The sequence below is a fragment of the Dendropsophus ebraccatus genome, chromosome 8 (genome assembly GCF_027789765.1).
Source record: "Dendropsophus ebraccatus isolate aDenEbr1 chromosome 8, aDenEbr1.pat, whole genome shotgun sequence".
Classification (NCBI taxonomy): domain Eukaryota; kingdom Metazoa; phylum Chordata; class Amphibia; order Anura; family Hylidae; genus Dendropsophus; species Dendropsophus ebraccatus.
This window is the reverse complement of record NC_091461.1, coordinates 100,803,897-100,822,058: the sequence shown is the minus strand read 5'-3', so window position 1 is coordinate 100,822,058 and position 18,162 is coordinate 100,803,897. Positions and strand designations below refer to the sequence as shown.

Sequence of the window (18,162 nt, the reverse complement as noted above, 5' to 3'; positions counted from 1 at the left end):
CCACTTCCTATAGCACCGCCATTATACATTATCAAGGCTGGAAATAATAGCCACATGATGTCATCCACCAGATCAAGGCGGAGAAGTAGGTGCAAACCACTGATGATTCTGCATAGATTTATATTATGAGGTTTGGTCATTTGTCTGTGTTTTCCCCCCTCTAAGTTAAAAAAAAAAAAAAAATTAATTCTGGGCTTTGATTTTCTGTAATCATATTGTACGCAGCTTGTGATTAGTCCGGCGTGTCTGGATTATTTTACATTTACTGTAAAAATAAAAACCACCACATAGCCAGAGCTTTAGAGTTGATGCATATGGGTGAAACTTATGGAGCTATAGGGTAAGCAGTATTGGTGTTAGCCTCCAACTTCATATGGAGAGAGATGTCCGGGCTGTTTTACACAGCGCACATCTGATTTATTTATTCTTTTTCTCACTGTGTGTTCACTTTTCCACGTTTGTTTGTCCACTAGGATCTTTCGGGTTGCGGACGCTTTTGGGGACCCCTCGGAGGTCTAGGGGAGGCATGTGTGGCCATCTGTACTTCTTGACTCCCTGCACCCCCAGTTCTCCTTCGGGAGTGACCACCTTTTTGATTGAATAGCAAATGGTGAGGGCCTGGGTTACGCTTAGGTATGAGCTGTAGTTGTTTACCAGTCTGCTCTTGGCCTCGTCTGAGAGCGGACATTTGTCCTGGACCTTTGCAGGTGCCTTTCGGCCCGGAAGGGAAGGGAATTAGGTGTGTTGGGGGCCCATCTCTTTTTAGAGTGGGCTTGCGATAGACCGCATCCTAGTGCACTCTTTTTGTGTGGCACGCTACACTTTTTTAGTAGCACTTGGGTAATGAGAGCACGTTGCCTCGAAAAAAAAAAAAAAAAAAAAAGCAGACTTTGGAATCCTGAAGGAACACCCATCGCGGATTCCGCAGCTCGCACATGATCACAGACGCTGGTGGATGTGCGCATCTCCGTTGGTCCCATAGGCTTCATTCTATGGTTTGCCAGATTCTGCTGTTTGCTGAAGAACGAGCAGGTTCGCTTTTTGGGCGGATGGCAGAATCTGGCAAACCATAGAATGGAGTTTATGGTAGCAGCAAGCGGGTGTTCCGTCAGGATTCCATAGTGTGCATTTACCCTTAAGGCCATATTACACGGGTGATTGTCGTGTGAAAAATCGAAATATCGTTCGAACTTAAACGATAATTGTTCTGTGTAATAGCAGGCAACGATCAAAAAATCGTTCGTATGTCGTTGAACTTTCAGATCTGAACCTAAAATTATCGTTAATCGTTTGCTAATCGTTCGCTCAAGTTCCGCATTTGTTCACTAATCGTTCAGTGTAATTGCACATTAACCATTGTTTTGCTGGGATCAGATAGAGTAAATGATTGTAACTAACGACTATCGTTCTGTGTAATATGGAGAACGATTCAGGTTCTTGTTTGCAATCATTTATCGGTAGTCGTTAATCGCTAAAAATCGCTCCGTGTAATAAGACCCTTAGGCTGGGTTCACACTACGTATATTTCAGTCAGTATTGTGGTCCTCATATTGCAACCAAAACCAGGAGTGGATTGAAAACACAAAAAGGCTCTGTCCACACAATGTTGAAATTGAGTGGATGGCCGCCATTAAATGGCAAATATTTGCTGTTATTTTAAAACAACGGCTGTTATATTGAAATAATGGCCGTTATTTACTGTTATATGGCGGCCATCCACTCAATTTCAACATTGTGTGGACAGAGCCTTTCTGTGTTTTTAATCCACTCCAAAACACTACGTATATTTCAGTCAGTATTGTGGTCCTCATATTGCAACCAAAACCAGGAGTGGATTAAAAACACAGAAAGGATCTGTCCACACAATGTTGAAATTGAGTGGATGGCCGCCATATAACAGTAAATAACTACCATTATTTCAATATAACAGCCGTTGTTTTAAAATAACAGCAAATATTTGCCATTAAATGGCGGCCATTCTGTTCCAGGGCTTTCTGCTGCCACCACATGTATCGTACAGACTGATGTGACTTCTGAGTAACCAAGGGGCACAGGGGCACAGGGGCTTTGTGGGTGGTTATTTGGGGTGGACACCATTGAGGTTGCTCTATCACACCTACAAACTGTGTTGCTTTTGCCCAAGGCGCCCTGTCCCTGTACAGTTGCTAAGTGGTGATTTATAAGCAGAGAGTATACAGTATATATTATAGATCTGCTGGAGACACTACATGCCCCTGTGTTATGTCTCCAAGATTTAACAGGAGATTTCACTGAAAAACATAAGAATGTCATTCAAACAAAAAGTCTGTCGACAAAGATTCTGTAATGTCTGTGACCTGCAGCCATCACCCCCACCCCCATCCTGACCCCCGCTGCAGCCCCCGCTCTGGGGCTCAATGTCCTTCATGACACGGTGGGGGTTGGGGCTCCAGCCCTGCCCCCAGGGGTAAAGTGCAACAGTCCTGGGCAGATTGTGTCACAAATTGCAACCAACATCAGCTGGAAAGACACAGCGGCCGTCAGGGAGCAGCGAAGCACACGGTGAGCAGATCTTATATTATATGCGTACAATCTAACATAGAATTCTAACAATTCTAAAATATTTGAAAAGTTTAACATTTATAACTTATATATATATAACATATATAAAAAGAAACATTCTGACTAGAGATGAGCAAACCTCGAGCATGCTCGAGTCCATCCGAACCCGAACGTTTGGCATTTGATTAGCGGTGGCTGCTGAACTTGGATAAAGTCCTAAGGCTATGTAGAAAACATCAATATAGTCATTGGCTGTATCCATGTTTTCCAGACAACCTTAGAGCTTTATCCAAGTTCAGCAGCCACCGCTAATCAAATGCCGAACGTTCGGGTTCGGATGGACTCGAAACCAAACCCGGTTCGCTCATCTGTAATTCTGACCCTGATATCACAGATCCTGAATTCTATGTATAGTAATATGTTATAATCTATGGGAACAACTGGCCAAGAAACATTGACTCTGGTATCAGAGATCTTGGGGTCTATGTGTTGCGTAATGTAATATTATATTTACATAAAATATAAAAAAAAAAAATGGAACAATTCTTAAATATTTGAAAATTTTAAAATGTGTAATTATAAAAACATTGACCCTGATATCATAAATAAAGTGAAGTCTATGTATATTCTAATATGTTAGCATTTATAGTTATATATGCACATAAAAAAACTGTATAAAAAAAATCATTATTATTTTTTTTTTTTTAAATTATGAATTTTTAAGACCTAAACGTCTGGAAATATGCAGAGAAAAATTGCTTGAAACTTTTTTTTGTTTTCTATTTTTACATTATTTATTAACTTTCAATACTTTTTATTAAAATTTTATAGAAGAAGTTAATACAGAAAGTATAAACAGTGAAAAGAAAAAAAAAAACAGATTTTTTTAATTTTTAGAACTTTTGCACCTTTAAGTTTTGAATTAAACATTTAACTTACATGTTTTAGTTGAAATCTAATTTTTTAATTATTATGGATGGTTTTTACTTGCTGCGGTCTCCAGTAGGGTCCGTACAGTCGGATCTACATACATGGTGTTAGTACGTCAGTTTACCCAGTGATATGATTATCGGCATTGGACAGGATTAGGTAAACATAGCCGCTTTCTTCCAGAAACAGCGCCACAGCTGTTCTCGGATTGTGTGTGGTATTACAATTAGAGCTGCAATACTACACACTGAGGGTATGTGCACACTAGGGAACCCGGGTGGATCACCTGCCACCGATTCTGCAGCTCACGGCCGTGCGCATCTCTGCCTGTGCCATACTCTCTATTCTATGCAGGCAGATTCCGCCGTCTGCCCGAAGAATAGAGTCTATGGCACAGGGGGAGATGCGCACGGCCGCGAGCTGTGGAATCTGTGGCAGGTGATCCACATACCCTAACTGAGTACAAGAGTGGCGCTGTTTCTGAAAGAAGGGAGCTATGTTTTTCTAAAGGCCCTATTCCACGGAACGATTATCGTCCGTATTCGGCCGATATCGGACGTTACGGACGATAATCGTCCCGTGGAATAGAGTGCAATGATCAGCCGACATCGATCATGTCGGCTGATCGTTGCAGTTGCTTGTTTTTCAACATGTTGAAAAACAAGCGACTGATACAGCAACGATCTGCTGCCGTCGCTCCGTTGAATAGGAGCATCGGCAGCCGACACTGCTGTATCCTATGGGCTGCCCGGACGATCAGCGATCACCCGGGCAGCCCCCCCCCGCAGCTACCCGCCGCTCCTCCCGCACTCATCCGCTCGCTGCTGCTGCGTTGAACAGCGGCGGCAGCGAGCGGGGAATGAGGAGCAAACGAGCGATGAGAGCGCTCGTTTGCTCCTCTAAATGACCCGTGAAATAGGGGCATAATTCTGTATTAAACTGAATACTGAATTTTTGTGGTTACTGTTCCTTTAAGATGATCATGCATTGAGCTAACTTTTTCCCCCCTATTAGTTTTGTTAAGTGTTCGGTGTCTATGATGGGGGACCGCTCTCTTGTAATTACCTTTCTTCTGGGGTTCCTGGCTGTCGTCTCCTCGGCGCCCAATGGAACATCGCTTTGTAAGCAACCACCTCATTGGAGCATTGGGGACGAGAAGCCCATGGAGCAGTCCATTGGTCAGGTGACGGTGGTGGCGCTTCTCCAGGCCAGCTGTGGCTTCTGCCTTGTCCAGGCGGCCAAGTAAGTTATTGAAGGGGGAATAAAAAAATACTTATAACCAGGCACAAAACCATGTGGTGATCTAAATTGTCAGAAAACTTTTGGTTTTTGGGCTTCCCGAAGTTTAACAGACAGGTTTACCTATAACTGGTCAATAATCTGGAATGTAATCCAGCACTTGCCATAGCTATTCATGATAAATTACTGTGCAGGTTAGGTTATAGGTTATCAGTGACAGCACAGCTTTCTGGTAGAGATGAAACATTTTGTTTTGCTCTTAAAACATGAAATTCCATGTAAATATTAACCAGACAAAGGTCGTATTTACCACCGCCATGGGCTACGTACCCTGTGGACCAATATGACCCTGATGTTATGTCTATACCCTGCACATGTGAACATGGGACAGGGATCATGGGAGTGATACCTTGTGTCTGATAGGGGGATTAGATGGTGAGCCCCTGAGGTCACTGATAACGGCAGTGGTACGTTGTGTGTGTGATATGGGGATTATATTATGAGCTTCTAGTGTCAGGGATGATGGGAGTGAAACCGTGTGTGAAAGTGGTAGGCATATTAGATTGTGAGCTTCTGGGGTCAGGGAGGATGGGAGTAATACAGTGTGTGAGAGTTAGGGGATTAGAATGTAAACTCCTGGTGTCAGGGATGATAGGAGTGATGGATCATTAGTCATAGGAAGCAGGACTGTATTAGGTGTTGTACTGAAGTATGACCACTAGAGAGCGGACCTGTTCTTCCTCTGCAGTGATTTTCATGTAGTCTGCCTGCCTGTACATGTGACAGGAAGGATCAGGCATTGCCCTGCCTGTCATTGAGAGCTGTCAGACCCCCAGCAATCACTCAGCATAGAGACCTCTCCCTCATCCACCCAGCGATGTTATCTATCTGGTCTCATGACAAGGTGACGTCACCTGCCACATATTCCTGTAGCGGGAGTGATACAACAGGATGACCACCATGGATCTGTGGATCCCCTGGACTTTATCCGCAATGATCAGACTGCTTTCTATTCCCTTATAACAGAATTATGCCAGACATTTACAGAAAAAGTAGGTGAAAAGCCTGTAATTCTACACTGATTACTAATAAAATTACAATTGCAGACAAACACGTTGTAACTAAACTTATAATACTCAGACAGTTGTGTCATCCATGTCTTTTATTGGGAGCATTGAGTAAACATCCACAGTGCAAGGAAAACATAAGTGCTCTCCTTTTTAGCAGCAATCACTTCCACTAAACACTTCCTTTTAGCCGAGAATAAGTATTACACAACATTCAAGAGGAATTCTGGATCCTTCCTCTCTACAAATGTGTTTCAGATGTCAGTTTTTTAGACCACTGCACCTCCATAAGGTTTTAAAGGGGTACTCCGGCGGGGGTGGGGGGTGTTCGATCTGGCCAGGGAGAAGGTGGCTGAGGGCAGCGAGTTTCAAGTCCGCTCAGCCAGTCAGTGACAGAGGCAGGATCCCACCTCCCTCAATGACTGGCTGAGCGGACTTGAAACGCCATGTCTCAAGCCCGCGTCAGAGACCAGGAAGCAGACGGGCAGCGGGGACTGGAGCGCCGTGATACGGGAGCGGCCGTTGGAACCTGGGAGGTGAGTGGACGTCGCTGCCCCGCCTGTGCACCCTTTTAAAGGGAACCTGTCACCCCCCATGCCGGGGTGACAGGCTCCCGACCCCCCGTTAGAGACCCCTATACTTACCTCATCCCGCCGGGTCCCGCTTCTGGATTCGGTCGGGTCCCGGAGATCTCAGCCGCTGCAGCCCGGCGCGCGTGCTGACAGATGAGTCCAACACCCATAGAGAATGACAGGAGAGTCCAGCGCTCCGTCATTCTCTATGAGCGTTGGACTCATCTGTCAGCGCGCGCGCCGGGCTGCAGCGGCTGAGATCTCCGGGACCCGACCGAATCCAGAAGCGGGACCCGGCGGGATGAGGTAAGTATAGGGGTCTCTAACGGGGGGTTGGGAACCTGTCACCCCGGTACGGGGGGTGACAGGTTCCCTTTAAGGTCAGTGACTTTAACTTGTCTAGTCCAAAATGCGAGAAGTTCTCTTAAAGGGGTATTCCACTCAAACATAACTTTTAATATGTTGCTGCCCATGGTGAGACTAACAATTCATTCCCCACTTGTTATTATCTATTTAGCAGGGCCGGTTTTAGACTAAATGTGGCCCTGGGCAAAGTTGAAGGTGGGGCCCCATATGCTGAAATATTGTAGCAACAATTTAAGGTCCCCATACATTTTACACTTTTGTTGGTGGTAACTGCTGCTCGTGGTGGGTTCGGCCATCAGTGTAAGGTGTATGGGGCTCTCTGGACAGTCTGACAGATGATATCAGTGGACATAGGGGGTCGGACTTGATGGAAAATCAACACCCAACCTCTTTGTTGTCAGAGAGATAAGCCACCATCAGATCTGTCTGGCTATAGCTTATCCCTCTTATAGAGGACACAGGAACACTCATCTGTGCCGAACATTCCTGTGTATGGGGAGGACGGGGCCGGATGGGAAAGAGAATTGTCAGCTGAAGGAATGTTCAGCCAGCAGCTACTGAAAGTGTACGGACAGTATAAGGGCCGTACTACACGGCCTGATATTCCGGAGAAGTGAGCGCCAATCTAGTAGAATGGAGCTGGCTTACAGAGCCAACCACATGGCTCAATTATTGTGCAGCAAAGGCTGCATATATATAATCTATCATTAGTGATGTCTGTGCAGCCCTTGCTGTATATAGTTAATAATTAAGATATATATATACTACCTGATCACGTTCCCTGGTGTCCTCAGGCCTTGTCTGTGGGATCCTCCAGTCACCGCAGCTGCAGCTCTCACTTCTAGTCCCCTCTCTGAGGTGACAGGCCGCTCAGGCAATCACTGGCCATAACAAACAGACAAAGCCTGAGGACACCAGGAACATGATCAGGTAAGCAACAGCTTTATTATTTTATATGCACATCAGCCAATGATTTTTAAACTTGCCAAAAGAAAACGATCAGTTGATGTGTGTTGTCTTTATTACACAGACCGATATCGTCCGGATTCGAACAAGTTTCGCTCCGTGTATTAGAGCCCTTATTCACATTGAGTCAGTTCAGAAGGTTACATGCCAGGACTGCCGCTACTGTACATGCCGGGACTGCCGCTACTGTACATGCCGGGACTGCCGCTACTGTACATGCCAGGACTGCCGCTAGATGCCGGGACTGCCGCTACTGTACATGCCAGGACTGCCGCTACTGTACATGCCAGGACTGCCGCTAGTGTTGTAAACACAAGAACTATTTATATGAATTGTTTTTAAAAATAAATTAAAAAAAATCACTATATCAGGACCAAATATTACCTCCAAACTGTTATTGAAGAAAACACACTATATACAGGCCAATATTACTACCATAGAGTGACCACAGCGTAATGACTCTATATACAGACCAATATTAGAACCATACCATGACGCCACATAAAGACTCTATATACAGACCAATATTACCACCATAGACTGACCACCACATAATGACTCTATATACACTATATACAGACCAATATTACTGCCATAGAGTGACCACCACATAATGACTCTATATACACTATATACAGACCAATATTACCGCCATAGACTGACCACCACATAATGACTCTATATACACTATATACAATCCAATATTACCGCCATAGACTGACCACCACATAATGACTCTATATACAGACCAATATTACCACCATAGACTGACCACCACATAAAGACTCTATATACAGACCAATATTACCGCCATAGACTGACCGCCACATAATGACTCTATATACAGACCAATATTAGCACCACACCATAACCGCCACATAATGACACTATACATTCTATAAACAGACCAATATTACTGCCATAGACTGACCACCACATAATATAGTTCTGTATATAATGCATACATAATGACTCTATATACACTATATACAGACTAATATTACCCCCATACAGTGACCACCACCAGTGACTGAATACCACCTTATTTTTTTCTCAATAAAACACACCGTATTGCCTTAGTGACATCATCATACACTATACATAGGAGCTGCAGCCAATCAGCGGCCTCAGTGGTCACCGGCAGCAATTACATAGGACGGATGAGGCCGGACAATGGCTGCAGCTCCTATATACAGTCTATTCACTTCTACACCTCTGTTGGACAGTGGAGTCAGCAGTGCTAATACACACACACACACACTATACAATATATATATATATATATATATATATATATATATACACACACACTAACACATCCATGAAAACACATACAAATCAAAACCATACAGTCCATACAGTACACAGACAGACATGTAACACACACTACATTCATCCCTCATACACCTACATTTATACACACTACACACTACATATACAGTATACTTACTACCACTGGCAGCATGCTGGAAGTAATGGTGCATCCTCTAATGTCCATGCAGCAGGCTGGGATCCTCACACTGCAGCCTGCAGCCCTCTCCTCCATGTCCCGACTGCTGTAATATTACACCATGTGACACAGAGGAAGTCACAAGGTGCAGTGAAGCTGGAGGGAAGGGGAGGGGAGGAAGCACACTCTGGAGCAGAGGGGGTCCTGCAGCCTCTATGTGACCCCTGATATCAGCCATCAGCTGTAGCCAGGGATCACTGCCAGAGCCTGCAGGACGCTGTCTGTGCACTCCTGCCCCTGACACATACTGTAACCGCCGTAGGGGGCCCCCAGGGCATGGGGGCCCTGGGCATTTGCCCTGTCTGCCCCCCCCCTAACGCCGGCCCTGCTATTTAGTCTCCTTCACCCAGTTTTTAGCTACTGCTTTCTGCTAAAAACACAAAAATCTGTGTGAGAGCCTTTCTCTATGTCTCCGCCTCCTCCTCCTTCCCTGACAGGCTTTATCTGCAACATTGTAGCAGCTTTGCATATGCAGGGCGGGATAATCACAGTGAGTTCATCAGCAACTTGACCTCAGAATAACCCTCCCAGCATTACAAAAAAGCTACAATGTTGCAGATAAAGCCGTCTTGGAAGAAGGGGGGAGGAGGGGGAGACAGAGAGAGAGGCTCACACACAGATTTTTGGGTATTCAGAAAGCAGCAGCTAAGAACTGGGGGAAGGAGACTGAATAGACAATAACAAGTATGAAATGAATTGTTAGTCTCACCATGGTCAGCAGCATATGAAAAGTTATGTTTGAGCGGAATACCTACCTTTTCTCCCTGCCCTGTGAACATGTGGCCAATGTGCTCCGTTAAAAGGCATGAACAATGCGACCGTCTGAGTGTTATTAGTTCAGTTACACTGTGTTTGTCTATATTTGTGACTTTCAGATCACATTCTACTGGTAACCAAGCAGTAATCCAGTGAATTATAGGGGTTCACTTACCTCTGGCAACTTTACCCCATTTCCTAATATACTCTGGATCCCAGGTATAGATTTCTTACGGACACCAATCTCTTGTACAAAACCAACGTGCTCTGTGGCAGGACTGGATGCATATACAGACATAAGAGGGGCCCCAGAGAAGACTATATTAAGGGCCCCTTTTTAATGCTGGTTCTTGGTGCTTACTTGCCCCTCACCCTAACATTATAGGGCCAGTGGAGAGGGTCCCTTGAACACTCACTATCCCACCTGGGCTGGGACCCCTTTGTCATGGCAGATGGCTGCACATGCTTCATTGACATGTCTGCCCTTGAGGAGGACTAGGACTTAAGGTTTCTAGTCACTGACAGTTAGCAGAGGTCCTGAAAATAGTAAGAAATGTATATACTTACTATGTTAGAATGTGGCAGTTATAGATTTCAGAGCATCACATGTCTTAGAGCGGATGAATGGCGCTGCAGTAACAATGTGTCGCTCTTGTCTTTCAGCATGGGTCCACTGCGGGATAAGCTGGCCAGTCGAGGCATTACCAACATAAGTTACATTATCGTCAATGACCAGAGCATCACGTCAAAGCTCCTTTTCCCAGTGCTGCAGAGCAGAACTCCTCCGGGGATGTCTGTGTACCAGCAGCTGCCTGACCAGGAGGACGTGTGGGAGATACTAAACGGAGGCAAAGACGACTTCTTGATATATGATCGGTGCGTGTGTGTGGGTATATGGCCGCCTCTGGATGGTGGGCACTCCATGTGGGGATGCTATCCCGTGTTCGCTCTACTGTGCCAATCCCCTGAGCACTCTGTAATAATGTTTCTGTTCCTCAGGTGCGGCCGTCTCACCTTCCACATCCGGCTCCCTCTCAGCTACCTGCACTTCCCGTATGTAGAGGCCGCCATCAACTCCACCTACTATGAAGATTATTGTCAGAACTGCAGCTTCTATACAAACATCACAAGGATGGTAAAAAAAAAATCATCAGAAATCTAAGGGTCCAAGATGAGACCTGATATATACACTGCTCACAAAAAGTTAGGGATAGTTGGCCCATGGGAGAAAATTATTGAAAACATAAAAAGTTCCCGCTCCAGTGATATTATATCAAGGGAAATTTATGTAGAAGTGGCAATGGTGATTTCCTCATCTCACACAATGTATTGAAACAAAAGCCAACACCAGTGATTGGTATACCCCAATAACATGTCACTGTCTCTATAACTTATGTGTCCTTGAGCGTCAATTACCGCTTGATAGTTACATCTCATACTGTTCACAAGTCGCCTTATTGTCTGCTGAGGCCCGGCATCCCACTCTTCTTAAAGGGCAGCCCTCAAGTCATTGAAGTTCTGGGGTACAGAGTTACCAGCCTCTATACTGTTTAGGTCTGGAGAAAGCGCAGCCCGCTCCATGTGAGATTCCCCAGTCTTCAGCAGCCGTTTCAATTTCCGCTTGAAGTTTCACCAGTTCCATAGACTCAATGATAAATGCTGGCGAATTCCGTCATCTGCCAAAAGAATTGACATGTGCACCTACCCAAATAGCTAGATATCCCTCCTGGGAAGGAAACCCATTGCTAAGGGGTGCCTCCTAATGACGAGATCACCAAACCAAACAGTGTGGGCAGGTGTGTCTAGTGGTGGTGGTGTTACAGTGTGGGCAGGTGTGTCTAGTGGTGGTGGTGTTACAGTGTGGGCAGGTGTGTCTAGTGGTGGTGGTGTTACAGTGTGGGCAGGTGTGTCTAGTAGTGGTGGTGTTATAGTGTGGGCAGGTGTGTCTAGTGGTGGTGGTGTTACAGTGTGGGCAGGTGTGTCTAGTGGTGGTGGTGGTGTTACAGTGTGGGCAGGTGTGTCTAGTGGTGATGTTACAGTGTGGGCAGGTGTGTCTAGTGGTGCTGGTGTTACAGTGTGGGCAGGTGTGTCTAGTGGTGGTGGTGTTACAGTGTGGGCAGGTGTGTCTAGTGGTGGTGGTGTTACAGTGTGGGCAGGTGTGTCTAGTGGAGGTGGTGTTACAGTGTGGGCAGGTGTGTCTAGTGGTTGTGGAGTTACAGTGTGGGCAGGTGTGTCTAGTGGAGGTGGTGTTACAGTGTGGGCAGGTGTGTCTAGTGGTTGTGGAGTTACAGTGGGCAGGTGTGTCTAGTGGAGGTGGTGTTACAGTGTGGGCAGGTGTGTCTAGTGGTGGTGTTACAGTGTGGGCAGGTGTGTCTAGTGGTGGTGGTGTTACAGTGTGGGCAGGTGTGTCTAGTGGAGGTGGTGTTACAGTGTGGGCAGGTGTGTCTAGTGGTTGTGGAGTTACAGTGTGGGCAGGTGTGTCTAGTGGAGGTGGTGTTACAGTGTGGGCAGGTGTGTCTAGTGGTGGTGTTACAGTGTAGGCAGGTGTGTCTAGTGGTGGTGGTGTTACAGTGTGGGCAGGTGTGTCTAGTGGTGGTGATGTTACAGTGTGGGCAGGTGTGTCTAGTGGTGGTGTTACAGTGTGGGCAGGTGTGTCTAGTGGTGGTGGTGTTACAGTGTGGGCAGGTGTGTCTAGTGGAGGTGGTGTTACAGTGTGGGCAGGTGTGTCTAGTGGTTGTGGAGTTACAGTGTGGGCAGGTGTGTCTAGTGGAGGTGGTGTTACAGTGTGGGCAGGTGTGTCTAGTGGTGGTTTTACAGTGTGGGCAGGTGTGTCTAGTGGTGGTGGTGTTACAGTGTGGGCAGGTGTGTCTAGTGGTGGTGTTACAGTGTGGGCAGGTGTGTCTAGTGGTGGTGGTGTTACAGTGTGGGCAGGTGTGTCTAGTGGTGGTGATGTTACAGTGTGGGCAGGTGTGTCTAGTGGTGGTGGTGTTACAGTGTGGGCAGGTGTGTCTAGTGGTGGTGCTGTTACAGTGTGGGCAGGTGTGTCTAGTGGTGATGATGTTACAGTGTGGGCAGGTGTGTCTAGTGGTGGTGTTACAGTGTGGGCAGGTGTGTCTAGTGGTGGTGGTGTTACAGTGTGGGCAGGTGTGTCTAGTGGTGGTGGTGTTACAGTGTGGGCAGGTGTGTCTAGTGGTGGTGGTGTTAACAGTGTGGGCAGGTGTGTCTAGTGGGGGTGGTGTTACCAGGGCCGGCGTCAGCACCCGGCTGACTAGGGCAAGTGCCGGGGCCCACAGCACCTCTAGGGGCCCAGCAGGGGTATTGCAAGTCTGCTGGCTAATATAGATAGAACGACCGGAGGGAGATTTGGCTGGGCTGCAGGGACTAAAGAGGACCTGTGTAGTTAGTCACACTCTCCTGTGGTGACTGTAGGTGTTAATACACTGTTTCCCTGCAATCCTGCCATGAAGCAGAGACCACAGTCTGTATGTGATCCTGCTACTGCACGGGCTGAAGGCTCACACAGAAGCAGCACCGGACGGCTGCATCACAATACCTGTGAGAGAGGAAGGGGCAGGGGAGCTGCGTGCTTCACATCCACCAGCTGCAGGTCAGTGTGGTAGAAATATCCAGCAAAGCCACTGCATGTGTGCATAGGTCCTTACTACACTGTACAAGGAAAGTGCAGGACTTTTTGTGACATCACAGTCACATGATCCAGGTCCTCAACCATTCAAGCACTGAGGAGCGCCAGGGCTAAAACATATAGTGGTGTGTATAATGTGTAGTGTATGCTATATGTACTGTAGTGTATATAGTATAATGTATGCTCTTCTGTATAGAGTGCATGCAATGTATGCATTGTCTGTGTATTGTGGGTGTATACTATATGTATAGTGTATGTAATGCGGGGTGTATATAGTGTATGTATTGTGGGGTGTATACTGTATGTATAGCGTATATATTGTGGGGTGTATACTGTATGTATAATGTATATATTGTGGGGTGTATACTGTATCTATAGTGTATGTATTGTGGGGCGTATACTGTATGTATAGTGTATGTATTGTGGGGTGTATACAGTATATGCATTGTGGGGTGTATACAGTATATGTATTGTGGGGTGTATGTTATATGTATAATAGTGAATGTATTGTGGGGTGTATATTATATGTATAGTGTGTGTAATGCGGGGTGTATATAGTGTATGTATTGTGGGGTGTATACTGTATGTATAGCGTATATATTGTGGGGTGTATAGTGTATATATTGTGGGGTGTATACTGTATGTATAATGTATATATTGTGGGGTGCATACTGTATGTATAGTGTATGTATTGTGGGGCGTATACTGTATGTATAGTGTATGTATTGTGGGGTGTATACAGTATATGTATTGTGGGGTGTATATTATATGTATAGTGTGTGTAATGTGGGGTGTACATATACTTCATGCAATGTGTGCTGTATGTATTGTAGGATGTACATATAGTGTATGTTGTAGATATTATATAGTGTATGTTGTAGATATTATATAGTGTATGTTGTAGACATATTGTGAGGTTTATGTGCTGGCAACCCACGCGAGCACAACTGCACAGGGAACGGGAGAGCGGTGTAGACACTGCTTCTCCCAGACAGTCCCACTCCCAGAAATCTGCCTTCAGCCTCTGGGATGAGTGACACTGCGGAGCGGGGAGGCAGGGAACCATCAGTAGTATGGGAGCCTGACAAACTTTCTGTCTATGGTAGTACCAAAATTAGGGGGGAGCAAGGGGGCAGTCCCTCCCAGGCCCACACATACAGGTTGCCCACTGAACACTGCACTCGTAAATGCTGTCTGCAAAATAAATATGCATTGGCTGTAGTGGACCCCTTGCCGGTGTCAGCCTTTTACTGTATGTGCTCCTGAGGAACACATATAGTTAAATTCAGTGCTATGATTTAAAGGACAAAAAGTCATTGGCTTTCTGCGCTGCCAATCAAGAAAGGAAAGAGCTGATAAGATGCCAGAAGATTTCAGTGCTGTGGCCACATGATTTGCTCCACAAAGGGGCCCCCTAAGGCTAATTCGCCCAAGGGCCCGCGAAAACCTGGAGCCGGCCCTGGGTGTTACAGTGTGGGCAGGTGTGTCTAGTGGTGATGTTACAGTGTGGGCAGGTGTGTCTAGTAGTGGTGGTGTTACAGTGTGGGCAGGTGTGTCTAGTGGTGGTGGTGTTACAGTGTGGGCAGGTGTGTCTAGTGGAAGTGGTGTTACAGTGTGGGCAGGTGTGTCTAGTAGTGGTGGTGTTACAGTGGGGGCAGGTGTGTCTAGTGGTGGTGGTGTTACAGTGTGGGCAGGTGTGTCTAGTGGTGGTGGTGTTACAGTGTGGGCAGGTGTGTCTAGTGGTGGTGGTGTTACAGTGTGGGCAGGTGTGTCTAGTGGTGGTGGTGTTACAGTGTGGGCAGGTGTGTCTAGTGGAGGTGGTGTTACAGTGTGGGCAGGTGTGTCTAGTAGTGGTGGTGTTACAGTGGGGGCAGGTGTGTCTAGTGGTGGTGGTGTTACAGTGTGGGCAGGTGTGTCTAGTGGTGGTGGTGTTACAGTGTGGGCAGGTGAGTCTAGTGGTGGTGGTGTTACAGTGTGGGCAGGTGTGTCTAGTGGTGGTGATGTTACAGTGTGGGCAGGTGTGTCTAGTAGTGGTGGTGTTACAGTGTGGGCAGGTGTGTCTAGTGGAGGTGGTGTTACAGTGTGGGCAGGTGTGTCTAGTAGTGGTGGTGTTACAGTGGGGGCAGGTGTGTCTAGTGGTGGTGGTGTTACAGTGTGGGCAGGTGTGTCTAGTGGTGGTGGTGTTACAGTGTGGGCAGGTGTGTCTAGTGGTGGTGGTGTTACAGTGTGGGCAGGTGTGTCTAGTGGTGGTGTTACAGTGTGGGCAGGTGTGTCTAGTGGTGGTGGTGTTACAGTGTGGGCAGGTGTGTCTAGTGGTGGTGGTGTTACAGTGTGGGCAGGTGTGTCTAGTGGGGGTGGTGTTACAGTGTGGGCAGGTGTGTCTAGTGGTGGTGGTGTTACAGTGTGGGCAGGTGTGTTTAGTGGTGATGATGTTACAGTGTGGGCAGGTGTGTCTAGTGGTGGTGGTGTTACAGTGTGGGCAGGTGTGTCTAGTGGTGGTGGTGTTACAGTGTGGGCAGGTGTGTCTAGTGGTGGTGGTGTTACAGTGTGGGCAGGTGTGTCTAGTGGGGGTGGTGTTACAGTGTGGGCAGGTGTGTCTAGTCAATACAGAACTGCCCTACACTATGTAAATGGTACAGTGACAGGCCAATTCTACCTGAATAACATCAGTAATCCAGTCATTGTGTCACTGCATAAACAGCACAGACCTAATGTTATCTTCATGGAGGACAATACTCCAGCTCATCAAGGTCACAATATCATTAAGGAACGGCTGCTGGAGACAGCCTAGAAAACCTATTGGATCAGCTCAGTCGTTGTATAGAGGCTCGTAACCCTATACCCCACAATCTCAATAACCTAAGGGCCTCCCATCAGGAAAACTGGGGTGCCATGGCTTAGTAGACAATAAGGCGACTTGTGAACATCATGAGACATCATTGTCAAGCTGTAATTGATGCTCAAGGTCACATGACAAGTTATGGAGATAGTGACATGTTGTTGGGGTATACCCACCACTGGTGTTAGCTCTTATTTCGATAAATAGTTCCTACGTAAATGCCCTATGATATAATATCACTAGAGTGGAAAATTTTACATTTTCTATAAATTGCACCCCCAAAGCAAATATCCCTAATTTTTTGTGTGTACATACATATGGTAGTGTTACATACAGTAGAGGTAACATACATTATATAGTAGTGTTATATACTGTAGGGGTAATATACATTATATAGTAGTGTTATGTAGAAGTAATGGAGCTGTATTTCCTCTCCTGTCTTACAGAATGAGACCTCTGGTAACACTACTACAGATGTAGGAGCAGAAGAACAGTCCAAGCCGGGGGCTCTGTGTCCTAAAAACAAACATGACAACAATAAACCTGACGACCATTGTAAGACTGATCACAGCCGGGGACACGAGGAGAAGAATCATAGAGATCATCAACCAAAGGAGGAAGAACATAACCAACCAATCAACAATAATAGAGAACATCACCAACCAATAAACAATGACAGAGAACATCATCAACCAATCAACAATAATAGAGAACATCACCAACCAATAAACAATGACAGAGAACATCATCAACCAATCAAAAATAAGGAAAAACATCATTAAAACCCCAACAATCTGATTTATATGTAACAAATATTATTCTCATCATGCAATTGACATGTAACCAACCAAGAGGCTTCTACTGCAGCCCATCCTGTAGTTCTCCAGCGGCTGCAAAACTACAACTTCCAGCGTGCACTGACTGGGGGTCGCAGATGTAAACATAACTATAGCCTGATTGTCTTTGGCTGTCCAGGCATGATGGGGATCGCAGTTTTGTAATGGCTGGAGGGTGACAGCATCCCCATCCCTAACTTTTATTGGCCTAGTAATGCTCACACTGATAAATTGTGACAACTACTCATAAGATAAATGAGTAGTCACAGCCCCGCCCCTTGTAAACATCCCTTATCAGAAGATTGTAGCTATCCCTGGCACCTGAGGGGGGCAGTAGAGTAGCAATATGGAATGCAATATCATTTGATTAGAAAGTACAGTGGAATTAAAGGGGATCCAGTAATAAGAAGTTTCCTGTTGTGATAATTTGACTTGTTTGTGGATGACTGCACTGCGGCTGTAGTATTAGTGATAGCGGTATATAGTGATAAGAGGTGACAAAACGGCTGCGGGGGGGGGGGGGGGGGGGGGGCGTAATGTCTCCTGGTCTAGTTCCCACTTCCTGCTCCCTCACTGGTGAGAGCTGTGTAATCTCTGGGGTCTCGGGTTACTTATAGGATGTGGGCTGTGGTGCGGCAGGTCATGACGAGTGAGCAGAAAGAGCAAAAATGGGAAATGAGAAGAAGGCAAAAGTGGCAAAGGAAGAAGCGGTTACACAAAGCGCCGCCACTCACCGAGCAGCTCCACCCCCACGGTCCCACCACAAAGTGCCAATCCAGCTGCGCCAAGCATATTCTCCTCTTCAATACAGTGTCATGGTGGTGTGCCATTTACCATGAGTCATGTGATCAGGGTCACAGGTCACTGATCGGCAACACAACCTCCAACTCCACCGCC

At 46.3% G+C, this 18,162-nt stretch overlaps 1 protein-coding gene across 1 annotated transcript; it reads left to right on the top strand.

The window, feature by feature from the left end:
* The first annotated feature begins 2,456 nt into the window (after positions 1 to 2,456).
* LOC138798780 (selenoprotein Pb-like) lies at positions 2,457 to 17,674 on the top strand. The gene is made up of 5 exons (XM_069979376.1): positions 2,457 to 2,541; positions 4,486 to 4,713; positions 10,611 to 10,823; positions 10,947 to 11,082; positions 16,876 to 17,674. Exons 2-5 carry the CDS (start codon positions 4,508 to 4,510, stop codon positions 17,209 to 17,211), a joined length of 891 nt encoding a protein of 296 aa, XP_069835477.1. The 5' UTR covers positions 2,457 to 2,541; positions 4,486 to 4,507; the 3' UTR covers positions 17,212 to 17,674.
* Positions 17,675 to 18,162: the final 488 nt, after the last annotated feature.

What these genes read in the sequence shown, in the direction of transcription:
- LOC138798780 (XM_069979376.1), top strand. Translation starts at nt 4,508, where the DNA reads ATGATGGGGGACCGCTCTCTTGTAATTACCTTTCTTCTGGGGTTCCTG. An exon ending in GACTTCTTGATATATGATCG is followed by an intron (nt 10,824 to 10,946) that starts GTGCGTGTGTGT and finishes TCTGTTCCTCAG; the next exon opens with GTGCGGCCGTCTCACCTTCC. An exon ending in ATACAAACATCACAAGGATG is followed by an intron (nt 11,083 to 16,875) that starts GTAAAAAAAAAA and finishes CCTGTCTTACAG; the next exon opens with AATGAGACCTCTGGTAACAC.